The sequence below is a fragment of the Phalangium opilio genome, unplaced genomic scaffold, assembly GCF_054372755.1.
Source record: "Phalangium opilio isolate 3A_F unplaced genomic scaffold, DU_Popi_V2 ptg000217l_1, whole genome shotgun sequence".
Taxonomy (NCBI): Eukaryota; Metazoa; Arthropoda; class Arachnida; order Opiliones; family Phalangiidae; genus Phalangium; species Phalangium opilio.
This window is the reverse complement of record NW_028324218.1, coordinates 9,567,563-9,591,909: the sequence shown is the minus strand read 5'-3', so window position 1 is coordinate 9,591,909 and position 24,347 is coordinate 9,567,563. Positions and strand designations below refer to the sequence as shown.

General features: G+C 35.3%; 2 protein-coding genes and 3 long non-coding RNA genes across 7 annotated transcripts; 4 read left to right on the top strand and 1 right to left on the bottom strand.

Moving 5' to 3' along the window:
- The first annotated feature begins 22 nt into the window (after nt 1-22).
- LOC149616194 (uncharacterized) lies at nt 23-3,102 on the top strand. Of its 3 annotated transcripts, none has more exons than XM_089856624.1 (4): nt 23-253; nt 324-624; nt 703-2,782; nt 2,847-3,102. In XM_089856624.1, exons 3-4 carry the CDS (start codon nt 2,604-2,606, stop codon nt 2,968-2,970), a joined length of 303 nt encoding a protein of 100 aa, XP_089712750.1. In that variant the 5' UTR covers nt 23-253; nt 324-624; nt 703-2,603; the 3' UTR covers nt 2,971-3,102. The 3 variants fall into 3 exon arrangements, with proteins under 3 accessions (XP_089712750.1, XP_089712749.1, XP_089712748.1); XM_089856623.1 differs by having other exon boundaries at nt 324-1,833; nt 2,601-2,782; XM_089856622.1 differs by having other exon boundaries at nt 324-2,782.
- Nucleotides 3,103-6,449: 3,347 nt separating this feature from the next.
- On the top strand, nt 6,450-7,180 carry LOC149616193 (uncharacterized). The gene is made up of 2 exons (XR_016376087.1): nt 6,450-6,907; nt 6,983-7,180. It is a non-coding gene; the product is annotated as an uncharacterized LOC149616193 (long non-coding RNA).
- Nucleotides 7,181-14,586: 7,406 nt separating this feature from the next.
- On the top strand, nt 14,587-17,211 carry LOC149616192 (uncharacterized). The gene is made up of 3 exons (XM_089856766.1): nt 14,587-14,696; nt 15,617-15,798; nt 16,984-17,211. The coding sequence occupies exons 2-3, from the start codon at nt 15,623-15,625 to the stop codon at nt 17,150-17,152; spliced, it is 345 nt and encodes a 114-aa protein (XP_089712892.1). The 5' UTR covers nt 14,587-14,696; nt 15,617-15,622; the 3' UTR covers nt 17,153-17,211.
- A 188-nt stretch (nt 17,212-17,399) lies between these two features.
- On the bottom strand, nt 17,400-18,817 carry LOC149616191 (uncharacterized). Its single transcript, XR_016375936.1, has 3 exons — nt 18,678-18,817; nt 18,459-18,609; nt 17,400-17,527 (listed from the first exon to the last, which is right to left on the bottom strand). It is a non-coding gene; the product is annotated as an uncharacterized LOC149616191 (long non-coding RNA).
- Nucleotides 18,818-21,987: 3,170 nt separating this feature from the next.
- On the top strand, nt 21,988-22,827 carry LOC149616190 (uncharacterized). The gene is made up of 3 exons (XR_016375826.1): nt 21,988-22,053; nt 22,251-22,404; nt 22,544-22,827. It is a non-coding gene; the product is annotated as an uncharacterized LOC149616190 (long non-coding RNA).
- The last annotated feature ends 1,520 nt before the right edge of the window (nt 22,828-24,347 follow it).

Genomic DNA, 24,347 nt, shown 5'->3' with positions numbered 1-24,347 from the left:
TGAAATCGAAATGGCGTAACGAAGCCGTTTAATTATAGAATCAATCCATCAAAAATATTTTAATTGTATGTTTTCATGTACGCTTTGTTTCTTCTAGATTAAGGTGGCACGAGGATATTTTTATCTTCAGATAAAAAAGTCGTTAAAAACGGTAATGAACTTGGTAAAGTTATCGTAGCCACGTTCCAATTCAAGTTTTTTTTCCTGGTATCAGATATATTATCGCAAAGTCTTATTTTTTCCAAATTGGACGGTAAATACTTGAGATTTAACCTCTCACCCCTTGAAGTAAACATATTGTAAGTTTAAAATATTTTTGATAGGCATTTGACCTTATAAAACTTGGAAAAAGCTTAGCAAAATTTCAAGTTTGGGTAGATGTGTTTGAAAAATCGTGCCAAAGGTTGAGTTTCTGCCATAGCGACATCTGTCGACGCAATTTAACGCTGGAAAACAACTTATACCCTACGCAACACTTGAAACGATGATTATATTTGAAGGTCGGCGTTTGAACTATTGAAATTACTACAGTGTGGAACAGATCATATGAACACTTATTTTGAGGGATGCTGAACTGACGGAGAAATAAATGTTCGACCTATGACACCTCGAATGACATAAGTAGTAAGAATGAATGATCTCATTTCACGAGTAGTACACTAACATTGTACTGAAAATAAGTGTTCGTATGATCTTATGTAGTAGGATGGCGTCTCTGATGGAGGGTCCTGGGTTCGATCCCGGCCTGTGGCACCGGGTAAAGAACAAGAGAACAAACCCTTCTGCGTAGAGTTACCAAATTATTCTTAAAGCGTTTTAGTGCACGGTCTTGCCTGTTTTCTCCATTCCATCAAAATTTACTGAGGTTAACTATAACAGTTACTGTGGGGCGTTGTCGGTTAGCTGTGGCATATCATATGGGCTAGCCACCACCCTTCAAATGCTTACTATGAAATTATTTTAATCCATGGCCATCTTTGAAAGTGGTCGTCAGATAAGTTTCCAAAAACCTTTACGCGAGAAATACAGTAAATATGCTGACCCTATACTATGGTTAACTATACTAAAATACGGTACAATTTGTTGCTTAATTCTTTCAGTGTAGTTTAGAGATTTACCCTATTCCTGTCAAAGCTAAGTTACTTTCGTTTGGTTGAACGCAAATCTGTAGAATGTGACTTAAGAAAAGAATGAAACTGTCACGTTTCATGATGGTATAAAATAACATACTTCATTATTTGATTCCAAGTAAGAAAGAAGGAATTTATAACTCGGAAACGGTCTAAATACATTTTCCACAGAATTTTTAGTTCATACGTGAATTTTAGAATTCACCCAGTTAAGGGTGTCACACCTAAAATACAAACGGAAGTTTCACTTTCTTTGGTTTGAAACTGTTGTTATGGTGAAAACAGGTCATGCGTCTAACGCTTCAGATACTATCATAATATAAAACCGAGAATCCGTAAAAATTCCCTAGAAACGATACATATGGTTTGAATTTTAAAATTAAAATGGTTTTATTAGATTAGGTTTCTTCCGCGATCTTTTATACTTACTAGTAATATCTTTAACTCGCCTCAGTGACGCGGTTAATCAGACAAAGGGCTTTGAAAGGAAACACCCCTAACTCGTCTTAACGCTTCCTACAGGAAAAAAATATCCTTAAAATATAGTTTGTGCAATTATAAATTATTATGGTTATATAGTTACAAACAATAACTATTACCTGCGCTACACCTGGTAAATATCGCAGCTATATAAACCAAACCATTTCCGATCCTTAACATATTCCAAGTTTTTTCACCTAAGAATCAACATACAGAAAAAAAGGTACGATAGATTTGATAAATATTTTTTTGGTGTGGACAATATCATTTTATCTAAGTTAGTATACTCCAGTTGTATTTATTATTATTTTTTTTAATAATTCGCTTGAATGTTGGAGGTTTAGTCAAATTTTGATTTTGTCCCGTTAGTAAGTTTAAACGTTAAAGGGGAGATTTGATTTTGGTATAGTTGAAGCTATGTTCTCGTGATTTTGAATTATCGGAACAATTTTTATTTACGAAATAGAGAGCTTAGTATTATGTTGCATTTGGTTAAATGTGGTTCTGCTTTTTCATGGGTATGATTTTGAGGCTGGTTTCAACAACATATAGTTATGGTACTGGTCCTTTCGAAGTATCGTTGGGTTTTTGCGTTAGCTGTAGTTTTCTGCCCTCTTGGGTATGATTTTGAATTTTGAAGGTGAACTTAACCCATGGATCTTGAGTGGCATTCAGTGCATGAAAACATATATATCCATTGAAATTGTGACCCATTGAAATATAGCCCACTGGGTGTTATTTACACGAAATAAAGCTTGATTTTTATTATATTATTATTCTTATATATATATATTTATGGTAGAATACTTGGGCATGTTCTTTCGAAGTATCTTTGTGTTTTTCCATTAGCTTTAGTTTTCTACCCTCTTAGACTATATTTTGAATTTTGAATGTGAACTTAATCCCATCTTAAGTGACATTCACCGCATTCCAATTCGATTCTGAAGTATTAATTTAATGAAAAAATAAATTTTAACGCGTTATACGTAGACAATGTCTTCATCAAGAAAAATAACAGTTACCCTCATGGCATTGATGATAACACTTGGACTTGTAAGTCTTGAAGTGAATGCCGGAAAATTGGAGAAGTTAGCAGCGTTGGCACTTATCTTAAAGGCACAACAAGGTCATGGTGGAGGAGGTCATCATCATGCCATTCCAGTATACATTGGGTGAGAAACAAAACAAATTTCTTCAGTTTTGAAAGTTCCAAACTAATTATTGTTGCCATTTTAGTGGAGGAGGAGGAGGCGGACACAGTGAAAAGAAGCAAACAGTGAAGGTTATTCATATTCATGGTGATACTCATGGACATGATCACGGTCATGGTGGACATGATTTTGGAGGTCATGAATGGTGATACAAATAGCAAAATGTGCAAATTAACATACATATTTGGTATCATGAGTTACTATTTTCATCCATGCTTTTATTTTGTACATAAGATTTGAATTTTTAAGTGTTTCATATGAAATAAATGAAAAAGTTGAACTATGAATTCTATGGTGTAATTTATTTATTTTAAACCCAAAATGTGAACGCAAATAGAGGTTCGTTCATTCAACAACAGATGAAAAATTACCCTTTGAATATTATATGTAAGTGTCGTACTCATAAAGCATAAAATTAGGGATGATTAAGTTTGGAGTGGAATTAAGGTGTCATGAAAAGCAACGATAACTAATAGTAGGGTGGAAATAAGGTTAAAACAAAAATATAAATGTGTGAAAACAAAGCCCTATCATAATACGGGCTAACCTACGAGTTAATTCATTAACAGCTGAGTGTACAATTTTTTTACCTCTCCGAGTGACGTATGTCACGGAGAGGTTCTAATTTCGACGTGTCGGTGTGTGTGTGTGTGTGTGTGTCTGTCTGTTGTTATTGACTTACACCCCAGGGGACCGTGTTCGCAGTTTCCGAATTGAAGCAAATGTGTTCGCTATTTCCGGACCGTATTCACAGTTCCCGGAAATTTCAAAACTTGAATCTATCCAGAAATCAACTGGCCACTATTACTTCATCTGACTAGTCAATTGTCTATTCTACATGAATACCAATCTGTACTTATTGGCTTCAAACACCACCATTTTGTGGTCTTTGTCCATTCCACATAGACACCAGTCTGTACTTACTGGCTTCTATCACCATCATTTTCTGGTCTTTGTTTTTGTCCATCCCACATGGACACCAGTTTGTACACCTGGCATCTATCACCACCCTCTTCTGGTCTTTGTTTTTGTCCATCCCACATGGACACCAGTCTGTACACCTGGCTTCTAACACCACCATCTTCTGGTCTTTGCTTTTGTCCATCCCACATGGACACCAGTCTGTACACCTGGCTTCTACTCCTTAAGGTTAAGACATACGCGGCGATCGGCCAGGGTTACGAGAAACGTCCGGCCTCCCAATGGTGGGGCTTCCACCAAAGGTTCACGCAATTGCGCTGTTCTTATCCATAGCTGCGATTCGACACCTTTATATACTATCTATTTGATGAAGGCGAAGCAACCGGCGTATGCTTCATTTCAAACGCCAATATTAGTCAAGTCTCTCAAGAATGCTTAATTGTTCTTTTTCAAAACGATGTAACGCTCAATAAGGCGAACAACTATCGAAGAAAATATTTAATATTAATTATATTTATTTTAATATTTAAGATAATCATGTCTCTCAACTCAAAATTTATACGGAAAGGGTAAAACAGCAGTCTATGTGTTTGTCTATATGTGTCCGTCCGTTGTAACACTAGTGCGCTGCGTTAGAAGTTCGTTTTGTTTTGATGTGTAAAGAAATCCTTCAGAACCTTAATATTCCCGTTTTCCATAATATAAAATGAACATGTGGAAATATTTTTCGTAATTATGATGCATTTAGTACTTTTGTAGCTTTAAAGCTCCGTTTCATTTTGATATTCCAAAGATTTTTTTTAATATTATTATTTAAAATGGATGTTTATATATTACTTAAGCTATACTACATCTGTTTATAGCATAATCCTTTCTAAAGTCACAGTGAATACAAGCACAACGCTGCTATGCTGGTCAAATGAACTTTTATTTGTCAATAGGCCTAGTGAACCAAAAAGTAAACGTTTGGGTTTGGTTTTCGTTTCTGTATGCAGAGACATTAACGGTTCAGAGTGAGCCGAAAGTTAAATACACTTTGAAATAATTAGGCTTAGATTTTATAATCATGGTGGAAATCTGGGCCGCGTTCAGCAGAGCCCAGCGCTGCTAGGAGTGTCCTACATAACGGGATTTTGTTTCTTAATTTTGACGTCACGGTGCTTAGCGCTGAGCTAGCGCGGTCTTCAAAGAAAATAGTCGGCTTTTTGGATAACGTGACGTAAAACGCGTAGTTCTCAGCTTGGCGAAAAAACCATGGAGGAATTAATACAAATAGCTCTATGGGACTATAGCTATTTAATTGGCGTGAAACCAGTTGATCACGCGAGAATTTTAAGAGATATGTTAGTTTATAATTTTAATTATAAAAGTTGTTATCTATCTCTATAAATATGTTATCATACAATTTTTGTTAAGCCTTGGTACCTTGCACGCTTTATTGCGCTAGCGTCATTTATAAAACGCCGATGACCGGAGAAAAGCTATGACGACAGAGCTCACCGGTAAACATTTCCAAAATCCGCTGTCTTTTTTGGTGAGCTCTGCTGAACGCAGCCCAGACCAGTGAAAGGTCTGATCGTAATCGGATAATAGCTTCGTGTTTTCATGCTTTTTATGGTACGCATTTACTTTCAGTGTGTGTAGCCACAAATAAGCTTTGGTGTTATGTAACGTTAAGTCATGTTGTTAAACTAAGAAAATCGTTGAGGTGAAACGAGAGGATAGTGTTTACATGCCAACCCTGTTGTGAATATGGCTTTGAACATAGAGGGCATACAGTTGAGGAGTAGAAAATTGGGCCTTTACAAACACGTAAAGGTAATATCCCTCCAAAGTTTTATCTCTTCACTTCCCGTTTTTCCCCCCATCGGATGACTTTAATGTGTACAAGTATATCATTATTGGATGTAAAATGTCGTCTGATTTACAGTAAATTTGCTATGCTTTGTATACTGCTTTAATATTTCATAAATTTTAACTTAAGAAACATTTCCATATATGGGTAAATAAGTTTGTATGTAGTCGTCTTGACTCGGAGAGGTAATATTTTGGTTTTCCCAACTTGTATTTTATTTTTATCATTTGGTTTCTGTAAATAGACATTATAAAAACGCGCAAGCTGATACTAATTTAATTGACAATAAAAATATCATATTAATTTAAAAACATAAACGAAAATACCCACCTGATCTTAATAAACATACATGTACCTATACCATCTCGCTTTACAATTAATGAATAAACTTTCCCTTTCGCACTAAACTCGATAAGGAAATTTATTTCATTATTAATGGGTTATAATGATCTTTCAATTAATAAAATCCTATATAAAGTTCTATAGTTTGTCATTTTAATTCATACGATCGATTGAGTCTCATCTTGATAGTACTTATCTGGGAACCACCTTCGTGGTAAGACGATTTTTTAAAAACTTTTACTTATTTGCTGATAGAGTTGTTGAATTCTAGTAATTTTAGTTAAATCTTAGTAAAATTATTCAACTTTTTGTATATTCTCTATTAGAAAGCATTATTACCATTAATAGAATATGAAATAAATTTTTAATGACCCAAAATCACAAAAATGTTTTTTTTTTTTCATATTTAAGATATTTTCATGATAACATAAAGCCTTTGAACTATGAAAATCAATACGAAATAGCAAGGAAAAATGATAATTATTGTTTACATGCAAAAATAGTAATATCAAAACATCGATGTTTATTCAAATTATATTCATTCGAAAATGCGAGAAAAGTGCTTCGGTCTATTGAACTTCCTCGTAGACTAACGTTGTTATGTAAAAGTGCATAGCGTTTTGCTTAATGTCCTTTTAGCTAGAGAAAATCAACTCGTCATTTAAAAAACGAAAACATTCAACGCATGGTTAGCTAGTGACTTGTGAGATATGGCTAAGAATTAAGACATCTTTATAATAAGTAAGCAATTAACACTGAAACGAATATTCCTATTACATCTGTATGTAGATAATGTCTGGACGAAAGATCGTTTGCGTCGCTTTACTGGTTGTCTTAATTTCCATTGGGCTACTTACCAGTGAGGTAGAATGTGGTCATTTGGAAAAACTGGCAGCTTTGGCGTTGATTCTTCGAGCTCAAAGAGGACAGCAAGGAGGCGGTGGTCATCATTACATACCTATTCATGTGTAAGAAAAAATTAAACGAATCAGAACCTTAACGTTAATTATTAATTGACGCGTCACTCGTGCGATCTTTTCTAGTCACGGAGGACATCACGAAGAAGAACACCATCACGAAATTGAGATTATGAAACATCACGGACATCATCACGGATAATGATTTTGATATACAACTGGAAACTAATTTAAGATTTTAACTTTATATAGATGCGTACGTGTTTTTAACTATGCATGAATGTATTTTAAAATTATTAGTTGTATGAGAGTTCGATCAATGGTTTCTACTCCCTTGTCAATCACAGATCATGTCACCTACATACGCGGTGTGTTCTTAAAGTTCCTATTAATGAATGTATTATTCCTTTAACTTTGGTGCAGTGTATTGAATAAAAAATCATGTGTATTAATTTAAATATATATTTATTTTGGATCTTTGTAAGTTTCAAATTACAGAAGAATTTTGTTGAAATTTTACACGTACATTAAGTCTTGATTTGAATAGTTGGGGGCCATCTGTACTTGAACCATCTATCTAGAAGGACCAGAAACTGGGAGGGTTTTTTTCGGCTTACAACGTCTGTGCGCAGTTGCCCGCTAATTTCGCCGGGTATGGGGTACGCGACCTTGTCGTCTGCTAGCTTTTTTTCTTTATTATTTTGGGACACTTTAGTAAGAAAACTTTAACATGGGATCCGCCATTAAGATTCTGGTCCATTATATAGAAGGTACATGATCTGTAGATGTTTTAATATCCCAGCATGTTTTTCAAGGTTGAGTATCATTGAGTGCAGCCACCTCTTGGTGGAAAAAGTTTACTAGCTTAGTCACGTATAAATAGTAGTTCATGTGGCATCAAAAGCTTATGTCCAACGAAAAACTGGGGATACAATTTGTGTAAATATTATGGCCATGCATGGGTAGGGCCCTCTCGTGTTAGTGCTTTAGAGAAAAAGCTTTCCATTTCCAAGCATTAAGTATGCAGTTCAACGAACCAAATATAATTAAACTTTTCAGAGCCATCTTTGCGAGATAGGGAACACTTCATATCGTATGTAAGATATTAACGACCATGTTTATGTATATTAAAACATACATATTAATTCTGATAGAAGTGAAGAATTAATTAAAATTGTTTTATCACCTAAACCAATAAATAATATGCCTTAATTTTAACAACTATATAAAACAATAACAATAGATGGCAACCTAAAGGTAAAAACAACATAATTTAAACATTACAAAAATCAGTCTTTTTCCTTATGCATTATTAGTTGAATAGAATCTAAGGAGTTTTATTTATTATTTTTTTTTGAAAACTTGAATACCTGTTGCTTCAATTCTTTTTGTAGGTAGAAAATACGTCAATTGGGGGAATCCTAGAATATTCGACTCTATATAGGCCTGTTTACGTGAACTTGAAATTTATATTACCTACGTATACGTGATGGTACAGATATTATGATTCTTTGAAATGCTATCATAAATTTGGGGTTAATGGTTCTCAATAATTCAAAGTCTAAGGTAAACTTCCAGTTTTAACCAGGATAAGATGATGTAATTAATTTTGTATGTAAGTGAGTAATGTATTACATCGGTTTATTTGTGTTGAGTCTTTGTGGTTTGAAATTTGAAGGATTCAATATAGGATCCAGTCTATCAGAGGTTCAAATGTTATAATATTAAGGGTCAATTAAGAAGGTTTAAAGTCAAGAATGTGGTCTAATAATTGTAGCATAATTTTTTATCAACACGTATTAATCTTTGAAACTATTGAGATAATGATATACTATATATAGTATATCGTTATCTAAATTGTAAGAAATGTAAAGGCTTAAAATATTAGTCTAATACCATGATAGAAATGGTAAGAAATTTTAAGCTAATAATATAGTCCAATATCATAACGAAAATAGATTGAGCGTCAGGAAAGCATAGTGAAGTATGTACATCAAAAATGCTCTGCTTTACCAGTTTCGTTAGTAAACTAATCCATCAAATTTGAAATCTATCTTCAGAGGGTTTGGGAAATATTTGATAAAGTTATTTTTTTCTTAAAAAAATAGGAATTTAAAGAATAGAAATGCAGAATAGGTCTTGGTAAAAAAATCAGAAATGATAACTAAATAGAGTAACTACCATATTACACCATTGCTTATTCTCCGCAATTTTTTGCCTAACCTAGAAAACACAATAACAGTATAAATATTTCCCCAATTTAGGCTCGCTAGCACTTGACATTTTGATCAACGGTGCGTAAAATATAATTTCCATGAAGGTGGTCTTTATTGGGATTTAAGAGGAAAAACAGACCACCACCGTAACTTATTTAATTTGATATGCATATCTTTTAAATCACCGGCTGGCGTTATGAATTGCTATAACTTTGTAGTGAATATTTTTGAATTTAGAAGGCGTCTCGGATTTAAGATTTCTATCACAAACCAATAATCAATATGGCGAACCTTACAGTATTTAATTAACAATAGGCATAATACTGACAACAACAGTGGTTAAAACTCAAATAATACCTGAGAGCCTATGAACAGGGAACTCTGGTACCCATGAGACGATTGGATGTCTATTCAAAATTAATTTTTGATTTATGTATCTTATTTATTCTTAATGTATTGTTTTGTCCAGGTAACCACATTATATAGGCTCATGCCTCTGTGGTTGCCAGTAGCTTTGGGTTACGAAATAAATATTATTTTTTGCTCAAGATATTCGGTATTTTGTTCGTTCTGCAACAGGATTTTTGCCCATTACGACCTCTAACGTCTTCCGGAAACGGTATTTAAACTTGATTTTCGGTAATTGTGCATATTTTTCGAGTTTTCGCTGTGTTTCTGTCTTACCTGATGGCAACGGTTTGCCATACGTTGTAAGAAAGCTCGTTTCGTTAGTTCTGCGGGACTCGTGACGGAGCTGTTCCTATAACTGTGTTTTAGACCCTACTAAAATTACCTCCAGTTTCGTTTATTCGCTGCTACTTTTTAAATTTCGGTAGTTTAACGTACGGATTCTGTCATCTGCTCACGGATGGCGGGTTCTAGGGATACTTGTGAGGTCTGCGAAGCGCAATTTTTTGGCAAGCAGGAAAGCTTTTCTTGCACTGGACTTTGCAAACGCAGGATCCATAAGAATTGCTCTTCCGCGTCGTCGTATACCTGCCGCGCATGCAATTCGAATAAAAGAAATTCCAGAAGCCCTGCTCGGAAGAGTGGTGTCAATTCCCAGTCTACTCAGAAGAATGAGAATGGAACAACTGTCGCCAATGGCTCCTTGCCGGTGACGATGACGGATGTACACACGGCCTTTAATGAGTTGCTCAAGGTGGACAGCCTAACGAGGGACGGCGATTCCCTATTGGATCTGCTATGTTCTAAGCTGGATCAGATGCAGTTGCAGTTGGGGTCTCTTACCTCTATGGTAGCTTCGTTGGACATGAAATTGGCGTTGGTTGAGCGGGAAAGGGACAAATTGCGTAATGAGAACGCTGAACTGCTTACGGCTATTTCAACTTCTGGTTCGGCTCGCCCTGTTGCTCCATGCAGCGCTTCCGACTTCCGCAACGAGCCTTTAAATCCTCGGGCTCCTCCATTTGCCCAGTTGCCTTTCCCCAACCAGGATTCGTATGCTGCGACGGCTGTCCGCAATGCTCCGCTACTCACAGCTCGCCCACATCCACCTACCCGGCCTCTACAGGAAGTTAAGCGTGGATCAGCAACAAACACTAAGCTGAAAACTGCACCAAGGGGCCCATTACAGGCACCAAAGGCTCTATTCATTAGCATGCTTGATGAATCACTTTCTTCACGGGATCTGACTGACTATCTCATCGAGGAACATGAGATTACAACGGCTAGGTGCATCAGATTGCGCCCCAAAAATCCAAAAGCGCGCCACTCTTCCTTCTATGTTACGTGTTCGGACCCGGCTGAATTCGATACACTGAATGATGTTGCCATTTGGCCAACTGATTGCATAATCGCGCAATTTACTGGTGTTCCGCGGGATGAGCATAAACACGAATCGGAACTGAAAAACGACTCCTCCACTCAATCCCATACGGAATAATGACGCGACAACTTACAATTGGTTATCAGAATGTTCGAGGACTTAGAACTAAATCTGTTGAATTTATGGACAATGTAGTAGGGCAGGATTTAGATATCATTTGTTTAACGGAAACTTGGTTTGGAGATGCACAATTTAATGATGATTATTTTCCTAATTCTTATTATATATTTAGAGCGGATCGACCTGATCCTAATTTTAAAAGTGTTAGGGGAGGAGGAGCCTTGATTGCCGTGAAAAAGTCAATTAAGTGTATTCGCCGAGCTGACCTGGAAGTTGCTGATGAGTGCGTCTTTCTGGAGATCTTGGCTGGGGCCAACGATTCAGTATTGATCGGGTCGTGCTATTTTCGTCCGTCTAACATTGATACCCAGTATAGACTCTATAGCGAACGATTGATCGCTGAATTACAGGATTTTGAGGGCGAAATGTTGCTAATTGGCGATTTCAATCTCCCGAAAGTTGACTGGGAGAACTATGGCACTCAAGGCTGTTCCTCTCCGACAACATGTAAAGCTCTACATATCTTTGAGCTCTGTTATTACTTTAACCTAAATCAAATTAATGCCAAACCCGACAATCTTAACTTACTGGATCTATGTTTAACAAATATCAATGGTTTAATTATTGCCCCTATGGACTTCCCACTCGTACAAATAGATAAGTTTCACCCTCCATTTCAAGTTACTCATAATTTAGTTGCCAAACCTGCTAGTATCACCCAACCGTCACGATTTCAATTTCAGAGAGGCGATTATGAGTTGCTATATGCAACGATCCGCGATAGGGATTGGTCGGAGGTGCTTCAGTCACGGGACTTGGAGTTTTGTGTGGACCAACTAACGAAAACAATGCAGCTCTCCATGGAAGTTGCTATTCCCAATAGCACCGGTCGCGCTCGCTCAAAATTTCCTCATTGGTACTCTAGGGAACTACAAAAAGCCATTAGCCGAAAAAGGTATTTCTTTCGTAAGAAATGTCGCACTGGCGCCGATAGAGATTTTATCGAATTTAAAAGACTTAGGGCTGTGGTAAAGAGGTTGACAGTTCGCGACCACACCACTGAAACACATCGCATCTGCGTTGACGCTAAGAGTCACCCTAAGAAATTTTGGAGTTTTGTAAACGGGAATCTTAAAGGAGCATCTTTACCTATATCACTTAAGGTAAAGACTCACATTATTACTGACACCGATGCTATCGCAAAATGCTTTGGTTCCCACTTCTCCAAGATCTCTGTGGATGGCACAGTGTCGGCTGTTCCTTATTCGCTCAAGGCTCCCGATATTGTTCCACACGGTTATAGCTCTGAACATATAACTTCTTCCGAAATATACGCGGCTATCAATTCCTTGCCATTGAAATTCTCCACCGGTATAGATGGTATCCCTACCTTTATTATCAAGGGTTGCGCTGCTCTACTTCAGCCTATCCTGAGCCACATTTTCAATCTGTCCCTTGACCTTGGTGTGTTTCCCAATTTGTGGAAATCAGCAGTAATTGTCCCTGTCTATAAGAGTGGGCCCGCACATGACTTGAAGAACTACCGACCAATTTCCCTTTTGTGTGTTTTCGCTAAATTGTTCGACAGAATTATGCACGCTCATTTACAAAAGTGGTTCCAGCACTTCCCGAATGATTGCCAGCATGGGTTCCAACCTGGTAAGAGTGTAGCCACAAATCACACCGCCTTTATGGATTTTGTTGCGCCGCAGGTCGAGAATCGGGGTCAGGTCGACGTTATATACCTCGACCTGGCTAAGGCATTCGACCGTGTGTCGCACAACCTATTATTATCAAAGTTGCACAACCTTGGCATGGACGGTGCGGTTCTCAGATGGTTTGGCAATTACCTTGCGGATCGCGTCAACGTCGTTAAATGCAACGGGACCATCACATCAACATCCTACGGGGTTACGTGTGGGGTACCGCAAGGCTCCTCTCTCGGCCCTGAATTGTTCAATATCTATGCCTTTGATTTACAATTTGATATAAAGCACACACAGTTATATCAATTTGCCGATGATCTCAAAATATGCAAAATTGTCAATTCCTCTAACGATACAATCCTGTTGCAACTCGACCTTGACGCCATCTGCCGGTGGTGTGCAGACAATAATATACCCATTAATCCAGATAAATCGGTTCACATGACGTTTACTAGACGTGTTTGTCGCGAGGTCAGGTCCAAATATACATTAAACAATTTGATTATACCTCAGAAATCTGTCATGAAAGATCTTGGTGTGACTTTTGATAGGCAGCTTTATTTCAGAGAACACATTGCAACCACAGTGAGTCGCAATCGTCGCACCTTAGCTGTGATATTAAAACTTACTCGCAAACTTCGTTCACTAAAACATTTTCGGATCCTGTATTTGAGCCTCGTTCGCTCTCGTGTGCTATATGGTTGTTGTGTCTGGAGCGGGTGTAGCGCCTACTTACGTGATAAAATGGAGGGTGTACAGAGGAAGTTTGTGCAGTATTGTCATTTATTTTTCCTGAAGGATCATGCCTATAGCTATGATTCCTTATTAGACACTTTGCGTTTGCATAAATTAGAAAGCATCTGGAAAATATCCGATGTGATATTTGTGGCTAAATTAGTACGTGGAGATTACTGCTCACCCATTTTACTATCGAAACTGGCTTTCACTGTCCCTTCCAATCTACGTAGGTGTACTACGTTTTATCCCTCAAAGTTTCAGCTCAACCCTATCTTACGTATGCAAAGGACATGTAATCTCTTTCAGGAGAAATTTGACATATACTGTACAGATTTAAAACTCTTAAAAGTAATCATACTTTAATATTTAAATAATTAATTGGATTTTACAATTTCGGCACATAATTAGGCTGTGTTTTTAGAACGATAAAACCAACCAATTCGTACCTATTATAAAATTTGAGCTATTATGGATTTTGTGACAAGTGTGTATAATCTCGTGAGCTTCATGTAGCTTTTTTTATGCACAATAAAAATGTATTTCATTTCATTTCATATTATTATTATTATGAGCGCGCACATTTTGTACTGGGTCTTTAAAAGTGTTACAATGATGTGAGGGAGTAGGCAATAATGGGGTAAAGTATCTGAGGGCGAGGCACTTTAATCCATCCAATTGTAACTTTGAACTTTCTTTGGTCGTAGAGTTTTTCTTTTTGCTATTTCTCCAGTATATTTCTCCATGATTTAAACTAATTCATATTAAGCCTTGGACATTATGTTCACTGTAATATTGTGTTAAAAAATAAGTCACTTGTGTAGTACTCCTTCTAAAAACTTTACTTTTACTTCTATAAATGTCAGATCAATATTCATGTACGAATTTTATAACTTTAGGATAATCTTCCAAATATTAAATTGATAAAGAAAAACCCGAGAAAAATTCCTAAAATATCCTTTTTTTTAAATCATCCGTCGATATACTCAGTTCTTTACATTGTTTTCTTAAAATAGAGAAATTGAGTTGTGTGCGTGTTGGAGTAAGGTTTTTTTTCTTCACATTTTGATTAGATCTTAATTTTTACGCGACATTTGTTTCCTTTTAGAACCTATCGCGAAATTAATGTCCTGTGGTACTATGGGTGTATTTGACAAATTGTGAACAGGGGGAAAGGTTGAATTTACGTTCCGCGTCTATATAAGCTCGATTCGGCATTGAAACATGGATCAGACTCAAATTTGTGGTGTTACAGTAACAATATATCAGAAAAGGTAAGTTTTGCTCGTGTTTGAAATTTCAGTGTTAACAATATGAAGACCTTGATTTGTATGTGGAGTTGTTAAGTAGATTTGAAGCTTTAATTGATGTGTTAATTTATACATGGTGTTTCTGAAAGGTCAGTCAGAAATAAAGGGGGATGTTCTTTGGCCAATTTGAAACTTAAAATGTTCAATGACAATTTGTCTTCCGGGTCACCCTTTTCAAGTTATATTTTTTTTAGTGTTTTGCTTATGACCCTTTAATAAAATTAGCAATCATTGTCTTTAAGTTACTTGGTTAAATTTAGGGGACATCCGTAAAACACACCAAGCATACACGGACGGTAAAAGGTCATAGAACTAGTCCAAAGAAATCGTCCAAAGAACACATTATTGATGACAGATCTTTGTTAACATCCATTTCATTAGTAAAATTAGGAGAACGTTTTTCATATTGTTCTTCATTGAAGATTACAAATATTGAAATGTACTTAGTTAAATAATTAATTAGTGGAGTGATTGGTGCAGTAGTGGCAAGGGTTAAAATTTAAAATAATATTCAAGATATGAACACATTTTTCAATTGTTGTTTATTAGACCCTTCCCAAAACTCAGGGGTAATATAAAGTTTGGAGTTTAACCAACTTGTTGTGTTAAGATAGATTATCCATGACAACAAACAATTTTGGTGGACTGGTGAGATTGAAGCCCTATCTAACGCCTTTGTTGTTCACAAACCGGATATTTCGTCTTAACCCTAATTCAAGCAGACGAAACTCCATGTTCCTCGCCTCCTTTTGAAAATGTCTATTAAAGTTAGGTTTTAAATTTGCCCCTTGCCACTCGGAAAAATTAGACTACGTCCAGTACTTTGATGTAGTTCATTCAGACTGCGAGGTTCTTCTTTAACTCTTTATAACTTTAATTTACAGAAAATCATGAAGTCCAACACAGCCATCGTTCTAGCATTATGTTACCTATTATCCTTCACCTGGGTTGTCCAGTACGCCGAAGCTGCCCATATTGAAAAGTTAGCAGCTTTAGCTCTGGTTCTTCGAGCGTTACAAGGTGGTAACAAAGGACAAGGAGTTAAATTCATCCCAGTATACGTCGGGTATGTAACGCCTCACAGAATTCAATTAATAGATTTTGAAATAAAACAAACCAGCCACGCATTTATACGACCAATTAAGGAAAGATTGAAAGTCAGAGCATTTAGTTTACGGATAAATGAAGATGCTAACCTTGTGATATTACCATAACAATCATTTAAGAGTTCTTAATCATAACTTAAAATTCAAAAACTAAGACCTAACATATATTAATTTATTCACATTTATTACGTAACATTGAGAAAATGGCTAAAACGCAAATTTTTTAAATCCAAACAACTTTACATAATTAGAAGCTAGCAACCTATGTAATTTCCACAGCCCACAACTGGCTAAACTATAGTAGTCAAGTCAGTTACTCCGACTCTGGCCATTGCTAAAGAGCCAACAAGGTCATCCTAAAGTGGCATATCTATCATATTTCATGTACACCTATAACGGGTTACTTGGAATCATTTTAGCACTATCAAGAGTATTCCATTTTAAAGATAACATTAGTGAAGGCAAGATAAAACGTGTATACCAAGGATATTGATTGATTAACCCCTCGATGAAGCACGCTTTAGACTTGGAGGAAGAAAGCTTAATTCTGGAGTGGTATAGTTGAGGGCCATCTGTACCTGTTTTAAAATAGACCCAACCAACAAATAAACAAGTTGGCTTGGTCTCGTCTCCATCTAAGGGATAGGACCACGCGACTAACAAAGTTGACTGTAGTACCATCTGTCGTTGAGCGACGAAAATAAATTACTTATTTTTCTGATTGGATTAGAGTCTGACTCTTGAGGTTAAACAGGTTCTGCGCATGGAAAAATCAAACCAATCAGGTTATCCCTTTCTCGCCTCAAAACCCGAGAACGAGATCTAAGCCGTTGTAAAAGTTCAAAAGATTTGTTGGTTGGGTCTATTCCAGCATGCTTTTCATGGTTTGGTATAATAGAGCAGAGCCATCTCTCGGTGGAAATATTTTAGTAGCTTAGTCACTTGTAAATATTAGTTCTTCTAGCTATAACCAGTTGGCGCCTAAAGCATATACCCAACGTAAAACCGGGGTACTATGGGTAAATTTTACGTGTTAAGGGACTCTCGTGTTAGCCCTATAGATTTTACCACTCCATGGCTAGTGGAATTTTAATATAATTTATTTTCGTAAATATAATCAAAAATTTAATTGTCATTTCAAACAGTGGTCATCATCAAGAAAAAAAGAAGAAAAAGGAGCAAGAAATCAAGATCATCCATCTCGGTGGACATGGTGGTGGTATGATGGAATCCATGGATCACATGGGAGGTGAAGAAATGATGGGAGGAGGAGGTGGCAGCAGCGGAGGATGGGAAAGTTCTGGATGGTGGTAGTTAACTTCAATACCAATAATGTGCCACTATATAACCTCATATCATTCAAGTTACTAAGTTACTCTAAGTGTTTAAAGTATACTTGTACAAATACTTGTATTTAATTTATTATTGTTTTAGTCATAGTTTACCATTATATTTGCCATTTATGAATGTGTATGTGTATGTTTGAATTTTTAAACATATTTAATAAACATCTTAAAATACTTTATTCAGCTTCAAATATGCACTAATTACAAAAATGTGATTAGGTTTTCATAATTAAGAACTTTATTTCTTTAAAAGTTTTCACGACGATGAGTCATCTATATACAATATGCTTCGTTTAAATCAATATCAGTTGGAATCTGAATAAGATACTCCAAAGACTTTGTTCTGAAAATAAATAGAAAATATTGCAAGTACTATAAGCAAAAACAATTAGAAAGAACAGAAAGAAATTCGTAGTGCCCACTATTATGCTTAAAACACTAAGCCTCGCTTTCTCTCTAAGTTCTATGGTCAACCAATTTGCACTCTAGTTGAGGGGTATTTGGGGCGTTATACTATTTTTGGCTGTATGAAATTGTAAAAGTTTCGTAGTGCAAACATAATTGTAATTCGATTTACCTACATAATCGTGCTGTTATTTTAGGGGTCAGTAAAAGTCTTAGCTTATGGCTGCGTTCAAAAACTCGTGCCCAAACTATGAGAAAATTATTAATACTAACAATAATCTAATTTGCTTTCAAAAGAGTTATATCCCAATCATTTCTGAAATTATTTCAATTTGCCTTGGTAGTTCGCGAGCTGTTTGAATATGCTGTAGCAGACGCAAATTTAATCGAAACAGCACAACGAACCAAAAACATGTATAACAACTTATGAAGTAGCGTTGCCAAAATATTTTAGACCGAGAAAAAAACAAATTTTTTCCGTTGATGGTTTGTCGAACGCAGCCTTATGCGAACCGAAAATGGTTATTTGTACGTTCTCAGGTCTTTTATGGCATCTTTCTACTATTTATATTTCAGTAAAAATGTTTAAATGTTTATTCACTAAGGTGAAAGTGTTTCAGTTTCTAAGGGATGTTTAAACGTAAGTAAAAGGTTTTCTGTTGTTCAAACTGCGCATGAGTTGTAATGGTAATAGCTCTCACATAATCCTACAATATCACGAAAGTTCTACTAGTTAATAAATAGCTCTCCAATGTTGTTCCTAATGTCCTAATATCACAATATGCTTATTTACGAAATTAATTAAATAAATGGTACGCGATAAAATATATTTTCACTTATCGATATTAAAGATAGGATGGTAGTCTTACATCATTTCCGTCAGCATAACTCTTGTGAGTTGTTCCTACGTTGGAAACACCATTAACACCGGCTATTTTAGTTTCATAAGTAGGCCCTTCCGTATGGTTGCTGCGATTATCTTGTCCATAAAAGTGATGGTTTTGACCTTCAATGTGTTTACTGAAATAGAAATCAACAGAAATAATTATGAGAAATACATGAGTATGAAAAGGATTTTAAAAACTTACTTGTTCTGCGAACTCATTCTGGTTGTTGATTTTACTTCGAAGTCGGTAATTGTTCAGTGCCAGTATTAAAACGGAATTCTGAATTTTTATTTTATACTCGGCGATTTGGTGTCGTTTTGTTATCGTAAAATGAGTTATAATACGTTTAGTTCCTTTTTCGAAATTCTGATTGGATACTTAAAAGATAAGTTGAGTATGTCGATAACATAGTACTTGGTTACATTTATCTATGCATGGACTAATAATGTAAGGACATGACTATGAGGCCTTAGAGAAAAACGAGATATTAGCTGAGATGAGTAAAGGTAAAAATGAAAAGGTGGAAATACGTCACATCAGTAACAATTGTTTAAATAACTCGCGATCTGTAACTGTGTCTGGAAAACGCTGATTATATAAGTTTTAACTTTTATTCATGAAAATGGTTAACATATTTAATGAAAAGTAGGCCTAAATGGTGTAAAAATAATTAACCCTATGAATACACTATGGATAAAGAGTACTGTTTGGTGGCGTGGTGGCAGGTCTATCCCAGAGGTTCCTTTTTTGTAGGAGAGACGAAAGCTATGAGAGTGATGCCCTCTCGATTGTTGGTCCATGCCTGTACTCTCAATTCGCAACTAAGCTTCTTCGATGTAGCTAAGAGGGAAAGACAGGGGGTGAAACTTTGCCTTCCATCTCGCTTTTCGGCGCCTGCGCTGTAGGTGTTTTGGGTCCAGAGTGTGCAGAGACTGCAATATGTCAACCCTCTTGAAAGTTCCGATATTGAGGGTTATCTACCCCCTTTTTGCATCGAAGAGGCTTATATAAAATATAGAGTCACATCAAAGAGGAAATATAATATCCGACAGCTTTTTCCTGATAATTACTCACCACCTTATGAATTATTCTTATCTGTATCTTGAAGTATTTTGGCTGTTTAATTTCGTAATCTCTCCCCCCCCCCCTTAGTAATCCCGGATCCCATGGATCACCGTTTTTCTGACAAGCATATAACGACCCAGTTCAAAAGTAAGAGCACCTGGTAACCTAACATGGTTATTCGTACGATCATATGTTCTAGGCTCAATAATATGTTTTGAACGCTTTCACGTGTATAATTAACTATCATGAAGGGTAAATAGAGGTCATAATTTTAAAGCACTCATCTTCCTACTTTCATAATATTATCATTAAAACTATCTTTATCAGTAAATTTAAAATTTATGAGATAATAGAACGAAAACAAAAACGTTGCATTGCATTATCTTTATCTCAAAATTTTATTTTTAACTCTTTAGTAAACCGTTGGCGTATAGAATTTACAAGGTTTAACCTTACAGGTAAATTCGGAGGTAACAATTGCTTTTTAGGCTAAGATAAACAAAATGTATCTGAAGATAACCCAAAGGTTTCATTTTTTTTCAAGTTTCATTTGGGTTACATTAACAAAACAAAATGTTGCCTCTATGAAAAAAATTTGAATAAGTAATATAAGTTATTTTTGGCAACATAACCTTGACTAACTTATATGAAAATGTTCCCCTTTGGGAACAAAACATTGATTAACATATGGAAATGTTACTGTTACTCTTTGAGAACAAAACATTGATTAACATATGGAAATGTTACTCTTTGAGAACAAAACATTGACTAACATATGTGAAAATGTTATTGTTACTCTTTGAGAACAAAACATTGATTAACATATGGAAATGTTACTCTTTGAGAACAAAACATTGACTAACTTATATGGAAATATTACTCTTTGAGAACAAAACATTGACTAACTTATATGGAAATGTTACTCTTTGAGAACAAAACATTGATTAACATATTGAAATGTTACGCTTTGGGAGCAAAATTTTGACTAATTTATGTGATCTGTTTGTCTTTGTTACAAAAGTAATATGGTCACTCTTAGGGTATATGATGCTGCCTTTATAATATAGGATGAAAATGAGACACTCACTGTTATTTCCTATGAATCAAAACAGACATTGAAATAAATAAGCCTTTTGTTCTAATAATTGTTAATCTTATATATATATTTGAGAAAGTGCTTTGTTTGTTTGTAGGCTTTTCTTAATGCCCTGTCACAATTAGTTACCGAAACCTAACCTAACCAAAACCAACCCAACCTAACTTAACCCTAAAAGATTTGTGGAAATGGGTTATGGTAAAAATGGTGAAAACAATTTCTATGTAAAAACTGTGCGCAAATGGGCCTTAAAATTGTGGGGAAATGGACCAAGATTCCCTAAAATTGTGCTGAAATACGCATCCTCGGCCCGAACTATGTGGTTGATACCAGTAACACTAGTAGGAAGGTTTTTGAAGTGGTTTGGTTCCGCAGGCAAAGCCGGGTAGGTATTGCTGGAAATATATTAAAGAGCATATATTGTACTAGCTGTTACCCGCGGCGTCGCTCGCGTGTAATAAGAACTTCCATTAAAAGGATATAAAGAATGAGTAGATTTTACAGATGACTAATATTTATGCAGCACCCTAGGAGCGAAGGCACTCGGCGTTGCCCGTCAGCCCCTAGGGATGCAATTTTTATTACTTTTCACGCGGACATTATTCTATAAAGAAGGGTTTTAAGTTTTTGGCCGCCATTTAAAAAGATGGCAACAAATCGAACCCAAAAGACCGTTCAGCCCATCTATAGGTTAAAGAAAACCAGTGTATTAAATATTTTAGAAATCGGTTGAAACGCGCGGACTTTGTTGCATAGAGAAGATGTTTTACATTTTTGGGTGCCATTTACTAAGATGGCGGCGGATTGGAAAAATCTTTCTTAGTACGCGCCTACTACTTATGAGTAACGTTTTTGCAAATTTCCTGCCTTCTAGGGCAAGCGGTTTGTGCTGGGCGTTGATTATCAGTCAGTCAGTCTGTCAGTCTGTCCGTCAGTCAGTCAGGACTTTGATTTATATAGATATAAATAGCAATACATGTATACTTTAATATATACATTTTCCAATGCACAAACACCAATTTGCTACAACGTATATATGTATATAAATAGAAGTAAAACAAACATTGTTATCAAGTGATGTTTTTCTGATTTTCAAAACTAAACAAAAGGCGAAAGAAAAGTGTAAATGGACGGTACACCTAAGATGCGATTTTAGATTTTAGTTCTTTTTTTCAAAATCCAATCAGAACGGCATACAACACGCGCTTAACAAGACTTAAACACCTTTATCGCTAACATTCAGTTTGCCCGAGATGATTCTTATCTCATAGAGATTAAAACTTATAAATACGAAAAGCACAGACAACCACTATTAATTATAAAATCTTATTCAGTGAAGGAGACACAATAGAAAAAACTAGAGTTAGTTTTCCTAATATTTTAAAGAAATTTAGGGAAAATGTCGTCGACGCAAAAGTGAGTTATAATAAGAATGCGTTATACCAATACTCATTTAAGTTTAAAACGAACAAAATAATTACTTCATCAGTACGGTTTTGATTGTTAAGCCTTGGCCATTTTTACAAACCGGAAGATACGCCTTTGATTTTATCAGAGTTATTTGTTCCTGTTTCAAATTATTTAACAACTTAATCTTAAATTTACTAATATAGCAACTCGAACATATCCGGTTCTGGTCATACTTTCTATGGAGGTAGTAACTACTCAACAACAAGCCGAGGCCCGAGTTACCAGACTACCATCGGAACTGTAAATGGAGTCAGCAATGTAGGCAGTACGCACAACACTTATGCCACAGGCAACAGCGTAAGTTATAATCTATCAATTGATTCAGAGCTAATCGAGGGAAGACATGGTCAAGTAGGCTTGTTACTTCATTAGCTCTGAGTAGTAAACAAGTCGTAGAGTTATTATTTTCCAATTAACAAGTTTTAACTTTATTCAGAACAACGTTTATGGAATCCATTACTCTAAAAAATGATAAGAGCTGAACAAACTGGACTTGTGGTCAACAATTAACAAAACATTACGTTTATTAAACAAACTCTTAAAACAATTTTTTTTAATTTCATTCATTGTATCCGAGCATTACATATCAGTCTCATAATATTAATTTGACATATATAGTCTCTCAGAATTCAGAAGGCAATAGACACTTTGTCAACAAAGACTATATATAAGGCTTCCTTTTACATGAAGTCATATATAACGTCTTTGGATGCCCATACTAGATGTTCCATCTCAATAAAACAAGGTGGTCGCTTTAGAAATCCTCAGTGCCTATTACTAAATAAATAATTTATATCAATTGTATGTAATGATGATTGACACATTTGTATAATTAGTTAAAAAACATTAAATCATATATGTAATTTCTAGCTTTCTACTTAACAAATAAATTAATGACATAATAAAGTATCTTCTTAGCACTAAATCATCACTATTCTCTATTTTAGAACAGTTTGCATTGTAAAATAAAAAATGTTAAACTTGAAAATGGTAATAAAAAACACGAGTATTCGCTCTTAAAATATTACATATAAAACAGAAAATTAAGAAGTAAAAAATTAATTGTATATTTTAATGTAAATATTTTACAAAAATAAATATAGAAAAAATAAACACCTTTTTCAAAAACCAACAACTTTTTCAAACAAAAGTAGGCTAGATGGTCTAAAACTTAATTAAGAGTATTTTTTATTATCTCTTGATTGTTCTGACCGTTTCTGTAATCATTCGTTTACCAAGTTTCACGACGTTTTGATTTGCGGCTAATAAAAATTATTTTCGACGTTATTGTTAAACATTAAATCGAAATATTCCTCAAGAAGACGTATTATACGCTTACGTGTAATTGCAACCACTAACGCTAACTAAAAGTGAAGTGTTAAGAACCAATTTAATTTGTGGGAAAGTGAAGCCTTGTAATGGACAATCACAGTTGCGGGACATGGATCTCTAACAATAAATGTAAGTAGGCATTGGCCTTAAGTAAATTTATATACAATGCATAACAATATGAGAAAACTTGACCATATGATTAACTTGTACGCAAGTGTTGCTGAAGAACGTTATTTTTAATTGCAATTTAAATTATTTGTATCCAAGTTCGTATCCACTCCTTTTGAAAACCACTTAAATATGAATCCAAAATTAAAACCTAGTTAAGGCCTTGTTGTTATGGACAAAAAATGATACTTTATAGATAACAGATTAAATAAAGTGGCTACTCAACACATAACATTGCAGCAGATAAAGTTCCAAAACAGACAGTACTTTCGAATTTTAAGAGCGTAGATAATGTTCCAAAACAGACAGTACTTTCGAATTTTAAGAGCGTAGATAGCTGATGTTTCAAAACATTCAGTGCTTTCGTGTTATTATCATTATCGGGTGTAAAGATGTTGCAATATTTATTTGAATTTTCAATTTACTTGCATGTGATCCGATGCATTTTGGAACATGCTCAAAGCTTAGAGGAATCCAAAATTAAAACCTAGTTAAGGCCTTGTTGTTATGGACAAAAAATGATACTTTATAGATAACAGATTAAATAAAGTGGCTACTCAACACATAACATTGCAGTAGATAAAGTTCCAAAACAGACAGTACTTTCGAATTTTAAGAGCGTAGATAATGTTCCAAAACAGACAGTACTTTCGAATTTTAAGAGCGTAGATAGCTGATGTTTCAAAACATTCAGTGCTTTCGTGTTATTATCATTATCGGGTGTAAAGATGTTGCAATAT

What these genes read in the sequence shown, in the direction of transcription:
- LOC149616194 (XM_089856624.1), top strand. Translation starts at nt 2,604, where the DNA reads ATGTCTTCATCAAGAAAAATAACAGTTACCCTCATGGCATTGATGATA. An exon ending in GCCATTCCAGTATACATTGG is followed by an intron (nt 2,783 to 2,846) that starts GTGAGAAACAAA and finishes TTGCCATTTTAG; the next exon opens with TGGAGGAGGAGGAGGCGGAC.
- LOC149616192 (XM_089856766.1), top strand. Translation starts at nt 15,623, where the DNA reads ATGAAGTCCAACACAGCCATCGTTCTAGCATTATGTTACCTATTATCC. An exon ending in TTCATCCCAGTATACGTCGG is followed by an intron (nt 15,799 to 16,983) that starts GTATGTAACGCC and finishes CATTTCAAACAG; the next exon opens with TGGTCATCATCAAGAAAAAA.